At 36.8% G+C, this 20,786-nt stretch overlaps 2 protein-coding genes across 4 annotated transcripts; one reads left to right on the forward strand and one right to left on the reverse strand.

The window, feature by feature from the left end:
* The first annotated feature begins 3,162 nt into the window (after positions 1–3,162).
* On the forward strand, positions 3,163–8,570 carry LOC122088559 (N-(5'-phosphoribosyl)anthranilate isomerase 1, chloroplastic-like). The gene is made up of 5 exons (XM_042657860.1): positions 3,163–3,346; positions 3,650–3,712; positions 6,207–6,577; positions 6,649–6,812; positions 8,107–8,570. The coding sequence occupies exons 1-5, from the start codon at positions 3,334–3,336 to the stop codon at positions 8,330–8,332; spliced, it is 837 nt and encodes a 278-aa protein (XP_042513794.1). The 5' UTR covers positions 3,163–3,333; the 3' UTR covers positions 8,333–8,570.
* A 3,801-nt stretch (positions 8,571–12,371) lies between these two features.
* LOC122089304 (omega-3 fatty acid desaturase, chloroplastic-like) lies at positions 12,372–19,706 on the reverse strand. Of its 3 annotated transcripts, XM_042658914.1 has the most exons (10): positions 19,570–19,706; positions 19,283–19,409; positions 14,422–14,806; positions 14,217–14,306; positions 14,004–14,070; positions 13,823–13,915; positions 13,541–13,726; positions 13,355–13,435; positions 13,041–13,178; positions 12,372–12,924 (listed from the first exon to the last, which is right to left on the reverse strand). In XM_042658914.1, exons 2-10 carry the CDS (start codon positions 19,323–19,325, stop codon positions 12,733–12,735), a joined length of 1,275 nt encoding a protein of 424 aa, XP_042514848.1. In that variant the 5' UTR covers positions 19,326–19,409; positions 19,570–19,706; the 3' UTR covers positions 12,372–12,732. The 3 variants fall into 3 exon arrangements, with proteins under 3 accessions (XP_042514848.1, XP_042514847.1, XP_042514846.1); XM_042658913.1 differs by lacking the exon at positions 19,570–19,706 and having other exon boundaries at positions 14,422–15,031; XM_042658912.1 differs by lacking the exons at positions 19,283–19,409; positions 19,570–19,706 and having other exon boundaries at positions 14,422–15,817.
* Between the last annotated feature and the right edge of the window lie 1,080 nt (positions 19,707–20,786).

The raw sequence follows: 20,786 nt of genomic DNA on the forward strand, positions 1-20,786 counted from the left end.
GTATGTCTCCACTATTGATCAGCTCGCTGACATCATGACAAAAGGATTGCCACGTCAACGCTTTAATCTTCTTCGATCCAAGCTCACCGTCGGATACCCGCCGCTGGGCTTGCGGGGGCCTGATAGAGATATTACTCACTGTATTGCGATACATAATAACAATACTCCTGGGCCAGCTGTATCTAGCTCTCGTTCAGTCACTTAGTTTGATTAAAGTTTGTTAGTTGTTAGTTACAGATAATACTCTGTATTTTAGTCTTAAGTCTGTCTTGAGGTCTTGATATATATATGTAATTACACTGATCAATAATATAATCTGTGAGATATTCTTCAAATTTCAGGCCTTGGCTGGGCTTAGATACCCATAGTCTTAGTCGTAAACGATGGATACTAGGAGTTGTGCATATCAACCCGTGCAATGCTATAATTATTTTAGTGCAAATTACTCAAAATATAAAATACATTGTGATCAAGTTAGTCCAGTTTTTCTCCTCAGTCAATGTGGGATTGAAGAGTTTGTCCCCCCCTTAATGTCTCTCCAATTTTTTACCCAACCTTCATGGTTCTATGAATTAATCTGAATCATTTCTAATGGGCATTATGTTTTCATCACATACACAGTCACCATGTTAACAGACATGGTCAAATTTGTTATATGAAAGAGTTTTGCACTGTATTAAAGCAAGGAAAGATCTTGTGCCAAAAAAACTCCAGGCTTGTGCATTTAGAACCCATTCTCTCCAATGATTTTTCCTAGAGAGGCCATTCACATTCTAGATGGGGATTTAGTACTTGGATTGAGGCCAACTACTAATGCATTTAGATCAAGCTTATTTGCAGAATGCAGTTGAGTGTGAACTTCCAGGAGGTTTCAGTTTTGAGCCTTCTCTTCCTCACCTTGTTACCCGCTTTATCCCCACCCATCCCTCTTTGTAACATAAAAATAATAATAATAATAATAATAATAATAATAATAATAATAATAATAACAATACAATATATGAAAAGGCATTTATGGAACTCAAAAGCTTGACAGTTTATTATAAGATTAAGTTTGTAGGTATCTTCACTAATTGTGATTTGATGCTATTGTTTTTTATTTTGTTTTTGTAATAATTTGATGCTAATGTTGGATTTTAAGAAGAATGTGTCATCGTTAACTCTCAACCCCCATTGTTGAAGGTTGTTGGCATATGAATTAATGTGATAAATCAAGGAATGTCATGTTTGTTATTCAAGTGTCTACGATGCAATGAGATGAAGGAATCCCTTGGCTGGGCAATGAAAGTAAGACACTCTAGATCTGTTAATTTTAGAACTGTAAACAGCCATTTATCTCATATGGTGTGTTGGAACTTAAGAGCATTCCTTTTGCTATTACTCCCTTCCAATGGTGTAGCTTTAGCTTTGAAAAATACAATTTGACCAAACTGCTCTATGTTCAGAGGAAAAGCATACAGTGAAACTAGCTCATCTTGAGGTCACAAGTACTCACCATTAATGTGAATGTGAAGGCCATCCTCACCCAGTGGAGACTGGAGACTCCAATTGTCTTGAGCCGAATATGAAAGTTGGGTAAGAAATAGGAAAATGTATTTATGAACTCATAGGGAAGCCCCACCCACCAAAACCCTTTGTGTTGAAGATGCTCCCTTGTGTCCTCCCATTGGGCCCACGCATTGTTCTTGTATACACCTAATTGGTCGGGTTCTTTCTCTCATAGTTTATACTCGAAAGGGAAAATTCTTGTCACTCCCTTACACTTAGCCTATATTTACTAAAACTCCTCTACTGTTAATTTCTTTTCTAATACTCCCCTGATTTTGGACTTTTGCATCTCTTTCTCCCCTGTTATTTTTAAATACCGAAACTACCCCTTTTTTTCCACCTGCCAATCGGTTGGTCTTATTCCCATCATCATCTCTCCCCTCTCAAAATAGTGGGACCCACATCATCTTCATCAGTTCGATTCCAATGAATCCTCCACTTTAAAAACATCTCCATTAATGGGCAAAGAAGCCCAGTTGCCCGGGTTGAGCTCCTTTGTGGTGCAACACAGTGTCCAGAGTGCGTCCAACAGTCAGAAACGTCTTGACATGGAGCCCAAGGTGGTCGCACGCAGCCCAAGGCATTTCTAAGTGTTGGATACGCGCCGGACATTGTGTTGCGCTACATAGGAGCAAAATCCCAGTTACCCACATTAATCATTCATGAGAGGGGAAAAAAACTGAAAGGGGTCAGAGCCAACCATTCGTCCTAAAACCAGAGTTTAAATGGTTTTAGAAAAGGGGTCCGTTCGCCTCTCAAGCCAACAAGGCAGTAAATTTCTTCATCTCTGCCTGTTCGAGTGTTGTGACACACACACTCTCTTTGCCTTGGATCCATCTCTATGCCTTTGGCTCCATATCTGTCCTAGCATGAGGCTTGCCTCGGGTAGAGAGGATTCTGCTTTGGGCCTTTGAATTAGGACCTTCCCACATCTACTTCAACTTGTATTTCCCTCTCACACCAACCCATCTCATGCTTTTCAATCTTTCTCCGCCATAAATGGAGATAGTTTACAAGAACACAGTTCATTACAATCAAGTTGAAGATGATGTCAGTCCCAACATTTTGAGAGAAAGAGAGATGGTGATGATGAGAAGAAAAAGGCTGTGTTTCGTAATCAATCAGAAAAATGTTTCTTATGTTTTTTCGTTCTATGGGGAAAAAAATGGAATAAGGCATTGGTGTTAAGGTATTTTTAGGTTTTTTTGGAAAAAAAAAATTAGAAACTCAAAATGATGAAACAATGAAACATTGTTTGTCATTTCGGATATATTTCAAATACTAAAAAAATGAATAACTAGAGTAATTGTTCCTGAAACAAATTCACCGAACACTATTATTTTGTTTTAAAATGACATTTAATGGAAAAATTGAAAATTCTGTTTTTGACATGAAACATCGTTTTTAAACTGAATAACTACCAAACACAACTTAAAACTATATGATTACCACGTAAATAAAGGGATATCCTAGGCATTTGAAAAGAATAGGGTTGAAGTCTTGAAGATATAAAATTCATGACCAAAGCGGCTCTAATATATATATATATATATTTTTTTTTTTTTTTTTTAAACGGCACGTGCAGTTGTTGGGAGATAAATACTATATGTTGTTCTTGCACAACGGCACCCCCTTTTTTAAGGGCGGACCTCGGCGCAACGGTTCTTGGACAACCACAGATTCTACTTAAAATCTTGTTTTCCCATTCACGGGTATATTAGCGTCTAAATCTCGTATTTGAGCAAGGAAATCTTCTCGGTGTCGAAGGGGAAGGTTTTGGACACAATGACCTCCACAGGTTCTCTCTCTCTCACTCTCTGTATTCTACAGAACTATTTGTATTCTAAATGTTTGATGAATTTCCTCACTGGGAACTGTTGGGTTTGGTTCCATTAATCCTCATCGCTTCGCTGCATTTGAAATGTGGTGACTACTTCATACGTTGATTTTTTTTCTCCTGAGAGGCGTAAGGTGTTTATGCGGGCGATTATACCATTCAAGCTTTTAGTATTAGTTTTCCTGAATCTGAGAAATGTTTGATTGCTACTTCATTTGAATGGTGCTTTTAAGACTTTAATTCCGTCCTACGTGTTGTTTTCAGGGTTAATACTGAATACTCATCTTCAACCCAATGCCATGAATGCTTGTACAACGCAAAAACCAGGTACCCAACATTTCAAATTCTCTCTTTTACCATGACAATGTAAATATATAAATATATATATATATATATATATTTATATATATACTCATTTTGTTGATCCATATATTTTTGCGTTAGTTAAGGCCTGAGGGGGGTATAGGAAATGAACTTCACATTTCTCCTAGACTCCTATGTCTTGAACGATCTTAGGTATATCCTTTGGCCTTGAAAGACAGTGCACCAGCTATCAATGAGCATTCAGGAACTGCAATGTTCACTAAGCAACTTTGTGATCATGAGAGAGAGAGAGAGGGTTTGTGTGAGATTTGCTTATATGAATTTATGAATCGGTTTTTGTTTTGGTGGACAAGTCTAGTTTAGTTATCTCTTCTGCTTCGAAGTTGACTTTGTTTGACTTTTTAAAGTTTCTATTTTTCCCATGAAAGAGATTACTAATTTCATTTTGTAGTTGGAGGTGAATGATATTTTATGGATGGAACTGGTTATATGTTGATTTCTGTTTTTCAAGGTTGATGAAAGTCCTTGATTTTAGCACAAACTTGAAATGGACCCTCAAACTTGAAGGTGTGATGCTTAGAAAAGCAATAGCATGGGCTATCTATGAAATCCCATGAGAGAACATTTGCAAAACCAATCAAATGGGGAAAAATTCTATGAAATCCGAGACTTGACCCAACTACATTTCACACGATACCATTACTGCAATCCTTTTGAAAACCTAGTTTTTTTTTTTTTTTTTGGGGGGGGGTGGTGTGGTGTTGTGGTGGGGAGGGTTGGGGTTTGAAATTGAAAACCCAGGTTTTCAACAAGGCACCCTAACCCACCCATTTTGGTTTTTCAGTCCAGCTGATGGATTTAATCTAACATCATCCTAGATTTCAGAATCCTACCCACAACAGGTCGTGGAAGTGCACAACCTGCAAAGTAAACTGGTGAAATATCCCAAACAAGAAGTCTGATGAGCCCCAAATAACCAATATTAATTGGTCTCCCTAGGATCTTCAATACCCCAAAGTTGATCGTAATCCCATGGCGGGATGGAGAGATATTGCAGGATCACAAAAATAGCTACTGGGTTTCAGAATTAGTAACTTAGCTGTTCACATCCACACAGCAACCCACCATCAAATTAACAACGGATCGCCCACTCAATAACTGGAACAACCTATATCAAACCCAATCCATCGGACAGATTGAATAAACCATTAGAGGCATAAGAAAATAGCAACTAGCATCAACACTTCTTCAGTCAATATCAGCAAGTAAAAGCAACAACTTCAGCCAACTCACCCAACTGAGGACCAGAATGAAACATAGCAGTATGTTATTGTGGCAGTTCAAAAAGTCCAGGAAAAAGTGAATCGTTTGCACATAACAGACTAGCAAGAACTTCTGTTGCATAAGATGTTAGTAAAACAGAAAACAGAACCCTTTCACCTTCCTTTAAACAAACTTTAATCAGTGTAGAATATTATTGAACTTACTTGGATGCATGGGACAGAATGGAATAGAAACAACTAAGAAGAATAATGAAGATATGGAAAATCCTCTCACTCCGTCTCTGTAATCTCTCGCCAGCTCCACTAGCATCTCACTAGGGATCTGTCTCACAGAATTCCTGCAGCACAATATCACACAAGGAAGAACAACATAAAGCCATTGAGTTTTCTTTTCTCCAAAATCGTGGGTGTAGTTGCAGCCCCCTTTATTATTAATAACAGCAACTAGGGTTCCCCCCCTTTTATGGATAGGGAATCCCCTACAAAACAGTAAAAAATAAAAAATGGAATTAACTTAAGTGTAAGATCTAACTTCTAGATAAAACTCAAATAAGAAACAAAGAAATAGAAACTATCTAAAGTAGTATAGGAGATAAAAGAGTCTTACCTAGTTACAACAGATTGCAATCTAATATAAAATACAAACTAGTAGAAAGTTTTCCATGCAATTCTAATTAAAGCATAGTAATGGGCCTAACTCTGGCCTACGATAGTGGACCAAAAACTGGGCTCAACGGTCTGGTTGGTTGGGCCTTTCTTCTGTTCCACCTCGTTCGATCTACATCACCAGCAGCTATAACCCTTAAATCCACATTTTCACTAATTAACAAGCTTTGATAAATTGCCACTTTGCACTTGTAATTCAAATCACGGTATTCTCTTTTTGGTCCCTCATCAAAAACTAAGCAAATTCGCAATAAATCTGTGGTATGTTGATATCATCAGAAATGCTACATCATAGTCTTGTGTAACATACGGAAGTACTTATATATGCATTATTAATTTATTACATTTGATACAAATAATCTCCCCTCCCCCCTCCCTAAGCATTGAGCATGCCAGCTGAGTAGTTTGAAAACTGCATTAATTTTTCTTTTTCCTTTTTATTGCTCCATGCCGTTGTTGAGTTTTTTAACAAAAGCAGTCTATCTGTGCCATTGTCTTGGTGATGATAATTTTGGTTGATGTTAAATTTTCTCTTTTCCATGTCTTAGGTGTTTGCAAGTTTCAGGCACCGCACCTGTTCTTGTCAAGATACAGATGCCACTTGAATCCAGTGAGAACAAGTGTATCATGCCAATTTGCTGAAGTTTTACATCCTCAAGAGGACCACAAAACTCATCCTTTAGTTAAGATGTGTGGAATTACATCAGCTAGAGATGCTGCAATGGCTGCTGAAGCTGGTGCTCATTTTATTGGGATGATTCTTTGGCCCAACTCAAAACGTTCTGTCTCACTTTCGGTTGCAAGAGAAATCTCGAAAGTAGCTAGAGATTATGGAGCAGAACCTGTTGGGGTATTTGTAGATGATGATGCAGCTACAATGTTAAGAGCTTCCAATGCATCTGACATTGAGCTTGTGCAGGTAATAACCAATCTAAAATTGATACAGTTGAGGCTTGATTGATTCACTTGTGACAAATAGAAGCTATGCAGCTTCACGGAGATGGGTCTCGAGCTGCTTATCAAGTTCTACTGCAACAAAATCGTATAATCTATGTCCTCCATGCCAATGAATATGGTGCTCTGCTAAACAAAATTTCTGATGAAGAATGTTCCTTGGCTGATTGGATTCTAGTGGATAGTGCAAAGGGTGGAAGGTCTGAAACATTTTCCTCTTAATTTCAGTTGCAACTTTAAGCTCTAATATTCATGTTGAATGCATGCAGTAACGCATGCCATACTAAATCTTAATTTAATTTCTAACATGCTCATATACCGCATCTGGCATTACATTGGAATTTCTCTTGGTTCCTAAATAAAAAGAAAATTGAAACCTGTAATTTAATTCTGCAGTTTGAAAACCACATGGGTTGGCCTAAATCTCATTGTTTTCCCTAGTCTTCTCCGGAATTAGGATCTCTCTTCCAAATGATATTTCTTTTTTTTTTTTTTGGGTTGGGGGGGGGTGGGGTTGCAAGAACAATACTTCCCCTGCCAACTTCCTTATATTGAAAGGATTTCATCTTAGTGGATTTGCAACTTATCACTAGAAAATCGAAGGGAATAAAACTAGAGGTGATCATTCACTTCCATTTTCTGAAACGTCCACATATGTGTCTTCAGGTTCTACCCTCTAGGTTCTTATTCCTTTTTGATTCCCTTAACCCATGTCTTTCTTCTTAGCTGCAAAATCATAGTAAATACTGTAAACAAACTGTGCTCTATCCTCCTGGTTTGTTGATGAACACCATGAGCAAGATTGACTGAATGAATCCGTGTATAAGCTCCAACTTGTATCCTGATAAGGGTTGTGGAACTTCTTTCCAACTTATGTGTTGACATAATTTTTCTTTTCTTTTCTTTTTTTTCTTTTTTTTTTTTTTTTTTGGGGGGGGTGGGGGTGGGGTGGTGTTATTGATGACACTCTGGACCTTGTGTTAGCAGGCAATGCCAAAAGTAGCAGTGCATGTTCCATCGATGTGTACACATTTGACAAGCTAGTTATCCAACACAAATGGGTCTAGCCATTTTATAGGATGATTTACTGACTGAATCAAATGATAACTCATCTATTGTGATGCAGTGGACAGAGGAATATGATCTCTTTGTGCTTGACTTGTGGCAAATAGATCTGTCTTAAGCAATGGTCCTTAACGAACCACAGAACAAACCCACCCCCCCCCCCCCCAAAAAAAAATAAATAAATAAAACAAAACAAAACAAAACAAAACAGAACAGAACAGAAGAGAAAAGCTTTCCCCAATACCTAGAAAAGCGGCTTCTACATATCCATCCTTACTCTAATCTGGAAAAGGATGACACCCTGTTCATTTGATCAAATATCTGTACTTTACCATGGCATGAGGTCCCTTTTCTTAATATTTTTCTTTTTTTTTTTTCCTACCCAGAAGAGTCTTCTGATTCTGAATTTATGTTCATTTTCTTCTGCAGTGGTCAAGGATTCGACTGGGCAAGGTTTAAGTTACCATCTATCAAAAGCAAAAATGGGTGGCTTTTAGCAGGAGGGATCAACCCTGATAACGTTCATGAAGCTCTTGCTACTCTTAGGCCTGATGGTATTGATGTGAGCAGTGGTATCTGTGCTTCTGATGGTGTTCAGAAGGATCAGTCTCGAATATCTTCTTTCATGACTGCAGTGAATTCCGTGCATTATTGATCATACAACTTACAAACAACAAAATCAGCCTTATCCCAACATAATGGGGTCGGCTACATGGATCCAGACCAAACAAAGTATCAAGTATGTAAAAACAGTGAGAAGGAAATTATTGAACAATTCTTTTTTATCTGTATACGATTTCACGAAGTGTTTTATTTCAAGGTGAAAGGATATTAAAGGAGGATTGGCATGTCAAGGTTATATAATACTTAGTTGGATAGCCTTTTCTCTAAAATGGGTTACTTTCAGCTTGCTTGCTTGTGAGGAAGTTGCGTTTTGGATAACTGACAGCAGAGTGTGTAGAAAGGAGGACAATGGTTCCTTGAAGGAAATCTATCACAAACCAAGTCTCCATATCAATAATTGATAGCAAATTCATTGCTTATTAGACAAACTTAGGGAAATCTTATCTCAGTTAAGATTAGTTCTGACTTAAGTGACATAGGATTCATTCATATCGGACTGTAAGGTTCGTTGCGTGAAATATACTTCCAAGGAGTTGGCCAGGAAAATCATGGGGCTGCTGTCTGGCTACCAGGAAAGTAGATAACCATTCTCTCAAGAAGAACAATAGAAAACCAGTTTAAGTTTATTCTCCTGAACTTGAACATCCACTTCTCTCAGTCTCTGGGCAACCATATGGGGATGTAGGGATTAAATATGACCTTAAACTTAAAAGGATCATAGAGAAGCTAACAGTACTTTTCCATTTTTTTCCCCCCTTATTCACCTGGGTTAGAATGAAACCATTGTAAAGGAAATTTATGGTTTGCATCATCCTGTGAGACTGATAAAACTACAATTTAGGCTTATCAGTCAAAGATGGCACCAACCTATTCCAACTTTTCATGGGTGACGGTGAGTTGCCTCTACCTTCTGCCGTATTGGTAATTTGATATTGGTCAATTGCTGGGTTAGGTAGCCAAGTCATTCCAAAATCTGGTTTTCATGCAACTTCCAAAGACCTCTCACAAAATAAATGTTTGACACATGAAAAACCTTTGAAAAGAAAAGGAAAGATGGCATTATTTGTGTGGTTCTTTTTCTATTGTGACAAAAGGTTCCCTTTTTATGTGGAAAAGGTTTGTATCAATAATTATGATATGTGGCATGAACAATTACTCAATTAAATGTTCATTATCAACTCATACCTAACATATTCCCACCTAACAAGTCACAGCCTCACAGGCATGGTTCAAAGTATTGGTATCGGATTGACTGTATCAGGTGATATGTATTGTTATTGCAAGTCTTTGATCTTGATACTTGGTCAGCTGGTTGATACCGTATCGATTGAATGGTATGGCTAGGGGTAAAAAAAGTCAAGAAATTTGATTTTTAAGAAAAATGAGGGGTATTCCTGTCTAGTACAAGCGATCCGATACTGATCCATTTTGATATCCTATTGGTTTTTGTGATGGCCAATATCCATTACAATTCTGTGTACTACAACCATGGTCACAGGTATCTAACATATTCATTCATACCTAACAATTTTCCACATGGACGGATCAAATTCCATTGAGTCAAACTCATAGTGCTAATTTACTAAAGAATGGCTCTGGTTATCAAATGATTGAACAACCAAGATCCATTTACTTACTATTCTTAGTTGACATTCAAAAAGTATCTAATGAATTATCAATTTAGTAGATGTTATTTAGTAGAACTATGGATATTCCTTGCTTATTATCAGATAATCACTAGTCACAAATCTTGTGTGGGACTAAGGGTTATCATTTCCCAAATTATTAGGTAAAACTGAGGATTTGGGGTTAATTTTCCAGAAACTCTAGATTTTTTTTGTGATTTTGAGAAAACATACATATATTGGTCATTTAAGAAGAAAAAAATTGAAGATATTTTACTCTTTGTTGGGAAAATTTAAGGTATTTTAATCATGAGAGAGGGTTCTTTAGCAAGCGAAATAGAATAGCACACCAATGTGGTGCAATAAAAAAATATCATACTATTGTACATCGGAGGGAAAGCAAGGTTGTTGCATGTGAAGAATAGAAAGACAGAGGTGCTAGCATACCCTGCCTTGGCGGCTCAAATAACTTTTTGGCTCCGTTTGGTTGCTATGGGAATTTAAAGGGAAGGGAAGTGAAATTTTCATACTTTAAGAAGAAATGTTTATAATCATTATCCTATATGATTGTATAAATTACTTAATTTTTTTAACCATATTTAATAATAATATATTTTACATGTAATTTTTTTTTTACATATTATAGCAAAGGATTTTGAATGCAAAGTAAAGTGAAATTTTATAACCAAATATGGAATGATTTGAAGTTAATGTTAAAATCACATGGGTAATGATTACATTTATATTTTTTTTAATATAAAATTTTCACTTTCCTTCCTTTTAATTTCCCTTACAACCAAACATAACCTTTCTTTTTAATCATTTTTTGGGAAAACTTAGGTTATTTTTGTTATCTTTGAAAGACGAGACACAAGAAGTAATATTAGGTTAAAAATAAAAATATAAACTTGTTATAATCATGATTATGTAATTACTCGAAACTCTTACAAATATGGTATTTAGTTTTTCAAATGAAATATTTATTTTTTATTTCAAATCTAAGAAATTTGGTTGTAATAAATAACAAAGTTTGAGGGAGAGGATTCCCCACGACTCCAATGTAGGGAGGAATCTATATGTCATATCAATAATTGTTCTTAGGAAAACGATTTTCCATCCGAGAGTATGGCCTACACAAGAAAGAGGCAAATATATCTTTTTACATGGAGAGGAGAGAGATAAGACACATGTGCTTAGGCTGCACATTCTTCTTCACTGGATCCCCCGGCAATATCACTCTACTTGGACCATTGAGATCACTTTTCATCAGCTTCTTCTTCATGGTCCATTGATCCTTGCCCGACTTCAGCTCTAATAGATCATCATCTTCTTCTTCTCCTCTTTCTCTTTCTCCTTGTCTTCTATATGCACTACCATGCATGTCCCCTCTTAGTTTACGTTTGAGCAACAAAGAGTGTTTGATTCCGCAGAGAAATTAATGGAAATGCCAAAAAGAGCACAAAACAATTTGAAAGGTATTCGGCAAAGGTAAACTCATACGAACTTACTAATTTGGGAAGGTTTTCTGAACTCATCAAATCTCGCAATTGGACTCTTTCTCTCCCTCTCCCTCTCTCTAGAAAAGGTTTGTTTAGTTTCCAATACAAGGGCGTGGCCTTTTTTGCACAGGGAAGTGCATAGATCCATCATACATAAATATGTAATAATGCACTTCCCAATGCAAATGTTCATGTATTAATGCACTTCCCAATGCAAATGTCCATAGGTGTTGCCCATTCTCAGAATTACATATTAATGCATGTATTCACAACTAATAATAATAATAATAAATAATGATATATTTAATGCCCCTCAACTATCTTTTTAATTGTGAAAAAATTACAAAGGTCTTGCCCCTTTTGCTTTTTAATTAGTGATCTGGCTTATTTCTTTGTCACATAAGATCAATGAACCGAAAAATTCTCTCACAGTCCTGTTATAGTTTAGGGCTTTTCTTCTTATCAATTCATATTTCAGATTTTATCTACATACATCCCATTTTCTAACCTCTGGCTCTTTTATGTGATAAAGAGAAATTATTCATCTAATATTTCATAATGAGACTAATTAAATGCTAAGAAAGATGAGTTAATTACTCCTTAGGATACCCAAAAACTACAGATTTGATAAGCTTGTGCATTGATTGTGGAAAGCTACTGCTCCTAAGAAAGCATGTGGCATGAAACAGGTGGCGGCTTCACTTATATAATTAAGCTTGTGAAGCATGCACATGACACTGCTACTATTCAACTTACGGACAAGGACAAGCATTTGTCTATACTTGGCTAGTGGTTCTGAGCCTCTTATACAATTGGAGAAATGGATACTGAACAAGATTCCAAGATATTAACTTTTAATTCTTTTATCATTTATCATATGACTCCAAAAGACAACAGAAGAATGAAAAGGAAAAGGCATTCAGAAAGCAATAGGGCAACATAATCATTACAAAAAATTCTCTTTCTTTCCATTCCCATTTCAATCTTTCAATTGGAAATAGTCAGAGCATGCTGAAAGCGAAATTTCTTTCAGCATAAACAACTACAAATGCTTCATTTCACTACAAGAGCCACTTAAAATCAATATTATAAACTAAAGCTAACTATGAACTAGGCTTTATCCAGTTCAGGACTCAACTGTCTTTGTGAGGAATACAATCTCCCCTCCAGGATTTTGGAAGAAAATTATTAAAAACTATTACTGGGTACCAGAATGGGAGTCCCTCCTCCACAGTATTTAGCTTGAAGAATTATTCTAAGTAGTGTTAATACCTTCCCCTGATTCAGCTAAAGCTTGAATACTTCTTCTACTCTGACTTCTTCCCCGAAGATCCAAAAAGATTGGGGTCAGTCTGGTAGTAAACAACATCCCCTGTATCACTAACAAAGTGGTCGCTTCTCATACTTCTTATTAGATATCCAATCAAGTGAAATGGTAAAGGGCCGGATTTCTTCGGTTCTCTATAGTACTTCCCAAGAACAGGCTTAGCTGCTTCAGTCTGCATTGTCACAAACAACAACCAATTAGGACCATCAGTTAATCTGAGTAACCGCTTCGCTGCTATTGCTCGCCAGACTCATTTGTTTCATAAGGGATTCAGTATTGGATACTCACCGCTTCAATTAAGTGATAATGTGGTATTTGTGGGAAGAGATGATGAATCACATGAGTTCCTATATCATGGTGGATATTGTTAATCAGCCCATAATCACGATCAAGAGTCGTTAGCCCTCCTCTTAAGTAATTCCATTCCTGTCCAATGCAGAACAAGTAGGATAAATCAAAATTTCAGACATAAACCAGACTCCCACAATTGCAATGAGAAGTAGTAAGAACCCAAATGTGAATTGGTCTTCAAGGAATTTTTGGGTTAATGTGGGAACTCAAAGAAGATGAAGAAATCAAAGAATGAAACCATTGATCCTCACCTTCCCACGGTACCAAGGAAGTTTTTGCTCGTGACCATGGTGATGCAAGTAGGTTACAAAATCTAGCCACATGACATAAACCTGCATTTCAAAGCAAAATAAAATAACAAACATATCATGAGCAAACAGAGAGGGATCAAGTTCTTCAAGCATTACATCAAACAACAATGATGAAGCTGAACCTACCAAGTAGGGAACCCCATAAAGCTTAAGCATTTGAATTGGTCCAAAAGCAAAGCACAATCCCACAAGCAATGTGGCCATTGCCGACCAACACAGAGTGGAGGTGAGAACATCCTTCCTTTCGCTGGGATTAAAGAGGTCACTGTTGGGATCGAAATGAGATCCTTCCTTTCCAGGACTTCTCTTCCACTGTAACCCAGCCAAGAAAGCAACAGAAGAATCAAATTATGGTTCTTAAACTCAAACCTATGGTGGATTTACTGCCAAGCAAGAAATAGTACTCACAAGATAGATTGGATATGCCAACAAAGGGAAAGGCACTGTAAACCTCAACTTTTTGGTCATGTCATCCAACCCTTTATAGATCCTTTCAGTTAACTGCAGAAGCGAAGGGGATGGATTCAGAATTAAAGTTGATTAAGAACTAAAGAGAAAGAAACCGAAAAAAAACAATGAAGCTACCAACCGGCTGCCACGATTCGTCGTTCTCAACATGCCCATGGTTCTGATGATGTGTTCTGTGGCTAATTCTCCTGCAGCATTCATCAAAATGCAAATCCATCAAATGTCAGACTTAATGAAGCAATTAAACCTCTGCAACTGCCTCAAATACCCAAATCCAAATTCCTACATATCAAGAGAAGAAGGTGGTGGAAAAAGAAACTTTAACAGAACATACCATCCATGATAGGGTACAAGGATTGAGGAATGGAGGATATGCCCAACCACACTATTTAACCGAGGGTTGTTCGAAAAGCTTCCATGACCACTGCAGAATCAACATTCCAAACACAAATGGTGTCAAGAGCGTGAAAATTAAAACAGGGGATTGGTCGAAAACCCCACTAAACAAAAAACTGAGAAGAAATGGGGATTTCATTTACCAATCATGGCCAAGAACAAAGAGAGCCCAGAACATGGTTCCCTGTGCAGCCCAGTAGAGAGGCCAGACAAGCCAATTGTTGAGGTAAGCGGCAGCAGCAGCCATCCCAAGAACCACAACCACATCCCTAACAACATAGCTCATTGAGCGCCATGGATCCTTAACCCAACAATGTTTGGGTATGGCCGCTCGAATCTCTGCCAAACGGAACGGAGGAGGATTACTTGGATCGAAATCATCTTCGACGCCGATCCCATCAATCCCATTCACACCATTCAAAACCATCTTCTCTGCTTCTTTTTCCTCTCCGTCGATGGATGGGACCTTCAAGGGAGTACTCACCTTGAGTCCCCAATCTCTACCTCTGGAACCACCACCACCACCACCTAAGAGGCAGATCGAAAGGGGTCTGAGATCTGTTGGACGAACAACATAACTTTTCTTGCATTCGGGAAATCGAATCTTGGTGTTGTTATGAGAGACACATCGGGTTCTGGGTCGAGCTAAAACACGAGGGAGGGGTCTTACGCCACAATCTGACAAGACCCAGCTCGCCATGATCGACCCAGTTGATGAAGAAACACGATATTTAATTCAGTGCCTAGTACTTGCTTGTGGGAGGTCCGCAAAATTAATGGTAGAGGCCCAGAAAGTGTGCAGGGGACCAACAAATTTGGTTATACAGAGATGGAGAGAGAAACATATACAGATGAGAAAAGATTCCAACTAAATATCTAGGAATTAAAATGAAAGAGAGAGAAAGAGAGAACAAACAAAAAGAATTGGGGAAAATATATGGAGAGGGAGGGGAGGAGCTTCTCTCTCTCTCTCTCCTCTGCTTCCTTCAACAAGAATCTCTCGTTTGAGGTTTCTTCGATGGGTTAAGAGAATCGTGGCAATCCAATTCTGGGTTTCTGGGTTTCTGGGTTTCTGTGTCTCTCTATAAATATAAGGCCAGGAATCACAGGATTGACCGACCAACCGACATGAACCGGATGCAGCCGTGTCTGTTGATACTAACTTTACAAAATAAAGACCTGTGTCAAGTTGGAATGTGGAAAGTAAACTCTCTTTCTTTTTTGACTGTTTCATTTTTATCTATGGAGGGGTGCGAAATGCTTCCGCGTTTTCATCAGTTGGCTGGTCCATGGAAAGTGGGAAGGAGAGAGAAAGAAGAGAGAGAACATGTGAAGCTCATGGAAACTAATAAAAAGAAGACCCAAAACGAATGAGGAAACGGGTCAAACATTCCGTTGGTGGTTTGAGAAATTATTGGCTGCTCACAGTAACTTTGCATCATTAGTATTATATGATGTTCGCACATTTTTTGTGTTCAAATGTTTCATTGGTCATAAAATAACATAACACGTTATTGATATGTGATTTTCTACTATAAAACCCCCCAAAAAAAATAAAATTTAAAATATGTCCTTTAAGATGTGTACAATGAGGCTTAATTCTCACTGTTATACCAAGAAAAGAAGAAGAAAAGGTCTCATCTTTTCCTTGTAGATTCATGGGTTTGATTCTGTTTTCTAAAATTTTGATAGTCAACCAACCGGCCATCAAATCAATGACTGTCCAGCATGATCTAATATTGATGTAGTTTACCCTTACTAAAAGAATTTAAGAGGCTTAGTACTAATTTAAGGAGATAAAGAAGCTAACAAGAAAATTAACCCCAATTTTTGTAATCAATTAAAAATTCTTTATCAAAGAAAATGGGATTATAACAACTTATGGGACAGGTTATGGCTCAAATGAAAAGAGGGGATCCAATGATCAAAAAAATGCTAACGTGCGAAATTTCATTTACATGATGCTAGCATGTTGAGCCTTCAATTGAAATTATTGTAAAGATTGCCAAGTTGTTGATAAAATATGAATCTAGAATCTAAGATTAAAATAGAAGAGGAAATTAAAAAAATTGATATAAATTGATATGGTAGTATTTAAAAAAAAAGTATGGTGTAAAGATATTTTAAACTTTAAGAGGACCTAAGAAAATCTTCTGCACAACATTTGGAAGTACAAAAACCTTAAATTTTTGTGAATAGATTGGTATCATTAAATTGGTTCTATGTGTATTGTCCTTTTCAGCAAAGAAAGTGGGAAAATAAAAATTTAAAGGGTTTTGCTCTATTAATTTCGCTTGTCTTCATTCAATAGTGTCGTTTACCGAAAAAAGAAAATTAATAGAGTCAGCCTTCTTTGTCCTATAATGGAGCAAAAAGTGGAAATACGTAAAAACAACGATGTTAACTTTCATAATTGTTAGTTGTCTTACTTAGATCGTGACAACTTAGTATAACCATGAAAATTTTCATTTATTTATTTCATTTCCCTTCACTTGTGAAATGTGACTAGATAGAGCCATAATGTTTGTGCAATGAGGATTGTAAGTTTAGAGATCCCATTAAATTAGGGGACAAACTCGGTTAAACAGCTCACTTTGGTAAGCTAATCAAAGCTACTAAAAAGGCCTATTTTCATTGTGCAACTTGGAATGATAATGTGGCAATTTTGTTCATTGATATATAATAGATGGTCTAAATAGACACATGTTGTGCTTTTATCGCTTAACTCAATCAAATACTCACATATATTTCTATGCATCTCATGCACAATTACAATACTCTAGCCATTATTGTGCATTTCTTGTTGTCCTGAATTTTCAAATCTCTATTTTATCACGTGTCAAACTTCTTAGTCTTCTTTCTTTCTTTTTTTCATACAATTATCAGGAAAAAAAATTATGCATAAGATATTGAGCTCCACATATCCACATGATCCATTCATCATGGGCTCGATATGCATGCGAAAGATATTAGGTTGCTATTTTGGAAAGGTAATAAAACCTAGAGGTGATTGTGAACTCTAAAATGGTAATCTCCTCCATAGGTTAATAAATTTTCAATAAAAAGAAAAAAAGGTAGCACATCTGTCTAATAGATAATATGATGAAATTATTTCTCTACATGACAAAATAACCACTGAAACCTTTCCCTCAATGATCACAAACAGCCAATGAACAGCCAACAGCTGACAAGAGAGAAAGTTAGACCCATGCCCTGACCCATATCATCATAACTGAAGACCCAAAAATGATTGGTGGATTGAGGACCATATATAATATTATCTTATCAGAGAAACATCAAAAATGATAAGGTGGGCCAAAATTTGAATTGATTGGCCAGCATCATTAGGAATGATGGATCTTCATTCTTCACTAAACGGATCGGGTCAGGGCGCGGTAGTCTACTCGTGACTCGTGCGGTTGCTTCTTCTCATCAACATTCTCTTGGGAGGGCTTCAGGGATAAGCTTTTGGATCAGTCTCCGTTGATTCAGGTTTGAATCATAAACAATGGGTGAAAATTTCCAAGTATTTGACCTTAAACCTTATGTTTGATCCTAATTAAGTCAACGTTATTTTAGGCAATGACTCTTGACTATACCACCTCAGTAAGAGATATAGACCCTAATTTCTTACCTTTGAATTTGAACATTAAGGCTGCGTTTGGTATGTATTTTAACGTGTTAAAATATTGTTTGTTTTAATATTCCTCTTCTCAGTTTTTAGAATGCATCCAAAAATCGGGGCCATTCCGCTTTTTGGCATCGTATTCCATCTAAATCTATTTTTAACTTTTGCTTTTTTTTTTTTTTTTGACAAGGTGGATCGACCACTATGGTGGGCCAGAGGGGAAGTGGGTGCCCACAGGGGCCCAAGGTGTGGGGAGTAGGGGGTACTAAACGATTAGTAATGCATAACAAGCATTGGTGGGATTTCAGAAGAGTTAATCTACTGACCAAACCTTGGGTATGCTCTCAAACAAGCGGAAAAAAATCTTCTGTTTTTCTCATCCCTATTTTTCCTTGTTTTGCTACCTGCAGAACACGACATGTGGACAATTTTAAGACCAACGCATCGGATGTAATAATCATCATCCAACCTTAACCGTTGGATCCTCTGTTGTCCACATGTCGTGTTCTGCATGTAGCAAAACAAGAAAAAATAGGGATGAAAAAAACAGAGGATTTTCATCCCAAACAAGCAGTGCCAAACTGCCAGGCTTGCCCAAGTGTGCAAAGGTTACCTTTTACAAACAAAAAAGTAGAAGGAAAAAATTGCACATGAGATTCCTGACATTAGTGTTTAATAGTAACTATGATTGAGGTTACATAACTTTCAAAAATTAATGTTTGGAGGTACCCAAGAAATAAAAAGGTATAATTTAGAATCATTGTTGGTGGAGAATCTCCGACCCTTGGATCACGCGAAGAACCTTAATGTGGTCCTAAAAGCTAAAAAAATTGAGGTGTAATTTCTCCTAAAATAAAGTAAACAATCAATTTTGATGAGGAACAACAATGATCTCAACAAAAGCCAATCTGAACCCTTTTTTGGTACACAATCTAATGAACCTACCAACAAGAAAGAGAGATTTCCAGAGAAAAATAATCTAAATTTGTTTCTCCTATTGGTGTATTTTGTTTGGTTTTTGCTGTTCTCCTCCAGTTGTAAGGGATTCTTACCCTTCTCTATCAAATAAAAAAAAAAAATTCTCAAAAAAACTAATGAGGGAAAGAGATCTGTTAATATTTGCCAATATTAACATCTTCTACTGCAATGGCTTGGAGTAGCAGAAGAAGAAGAACGACGAGGAGGAAGAAGCGGGTTGAATGAAAAATTGAAAATTGTTGAATAAAGAAATCAAAGATGAATATAACAAGGGAGAGAGAACATGAACCAACCAACCAACAAAAAAATAAAAAAATAAAACACATTTTCAGATTTAGCTAAACAGAAGCAAAAAAGCACAGAAACAGAATAAGAGAGGTTGAGAGAGGGGTACTTACCTAAGCTTTCCAAAGCTTCTTCCTTGGGTGCTTCCATATCCATATACACTTCTTTAAGACTCTTTCACCTTTGTGTCTTTTGTTTTCAGTTTTCAGATCTCACCTCATCACTCTGAAGAGGGCTTCCCTGTTTATAGAATGCATTTCCATCCCATTAATTAGTAATTATTATGGTCATCTTCCTCTTTACTGTGACAATTGATGATCTCCATTATTCATCATTCTTGTTCATGTGAAGAATACAAAAAAAAAAGAAAGGGAAACATGTCAATGCCTGCTACACTTACTTGCAGAAGAAAAAGGTCTGAGAGCCTCTGAGGGGCAACAAGCTCTATCCCCAGTCTTCAGACTCTCCACTGCTTCATGAACAAAAATAGGAAATCCTTTGGTCCCCCTTCTTATCTAATATCTGAAATGTTTGGAAGGATTTGATCAGTTAAAATGGCATCTTAACCCATTTGGGTCAGATATCTTTTCACAAGTTAAATTAAGCACCAAACTTTAATGAAGTGGTTGCCCATTTGGGAAGAAAACCTTGTTTTAATTGATTCTACTTTCTTGAAAACTGAATATTTTTTTCCTAAAAGTTCCAGCGCAATTTGAGCTGTGTTCACTGTCGATTAAAACAGAAAAAGCATCAGAAACAAACAAAAGTGGGATTCTATTAAAAAAAGAAAAAAGAAAAAAAAAAAAGGAAGAAGAGATAAAGAGAGTGTGGGATTTTCCCTTCACATGGGTTAAGATGGTCATTTCACCCCTTCCTATGTCTAGGCACAGCCATTACGTGATTTGGCAGCCTTCTTTTTCCAACAAATCACATAATTTGGCAGCCTTCTTTTTCGGACAAGTGTTGGGCTGCATACGCAAACTTGGACACTCTCTATATTCCTTCAATTGTTTGCTTGGCATAGGGTTCATTATTTGTTTGAAGTTGATGTGCTGCTGCCCCACTTCACATAACCCATCACTATAATGCTCACATTGGCTCTCTCTGTGAAAGAAGAGTTAAACTCTATCTTTGTGTGATATGTTTGCTGGATTTTCTGTTCTCTTTCTAGGGTTATTGACTTTGCTTATTCCTTATCTTGATGACTTGATCAATCTTGTCAATAACATGTACGACCAAACCATATGTCATTTGATGGTTTCTTAACCATATGTAACACATGTATTTCGTTTCACTAGTTTTGGGTACATTGTATCCAAACCTTATGATTCTCTTCTGTTTTATTTGAATAAAGTTATGTTAACCAAATAAATAAATAAATATATATATATATATATATATATATAAAGAAGGAAGTAAGTATTCTTCCACCATGGGTGAAGGAAACTTCCATCCGTACAGGGAGTTAGAAGCATGAAAATTTATTAAAAATATCTTGAAAATTCTTGCTTATTCGGTGGAAACTCTAGCTTTTAAGTACTGATTGTCCTTCTCATGTCCTTTTTTACTTTCTACCATAAATTCATGAAGTTATATATATATGGGGTGGGGTGGGGT

Source organism: Macadamia integrifolia, chromosome 9, assembly GCF_013358625.1.
Source record: "Macadamia integrifolia cultivar HAES 741 chromosome 9, SCU_Mint_v3, whole genome shotgun sequence".
In the NCBI taxonomy this organism is placed as follows: domain Eukaryota; kingdom Viridiplantae; phylum Streptophyta; class Magnoliopsida; order Proteales; family Proteaceae; genus Macadamia; species Macadamia integrifolia.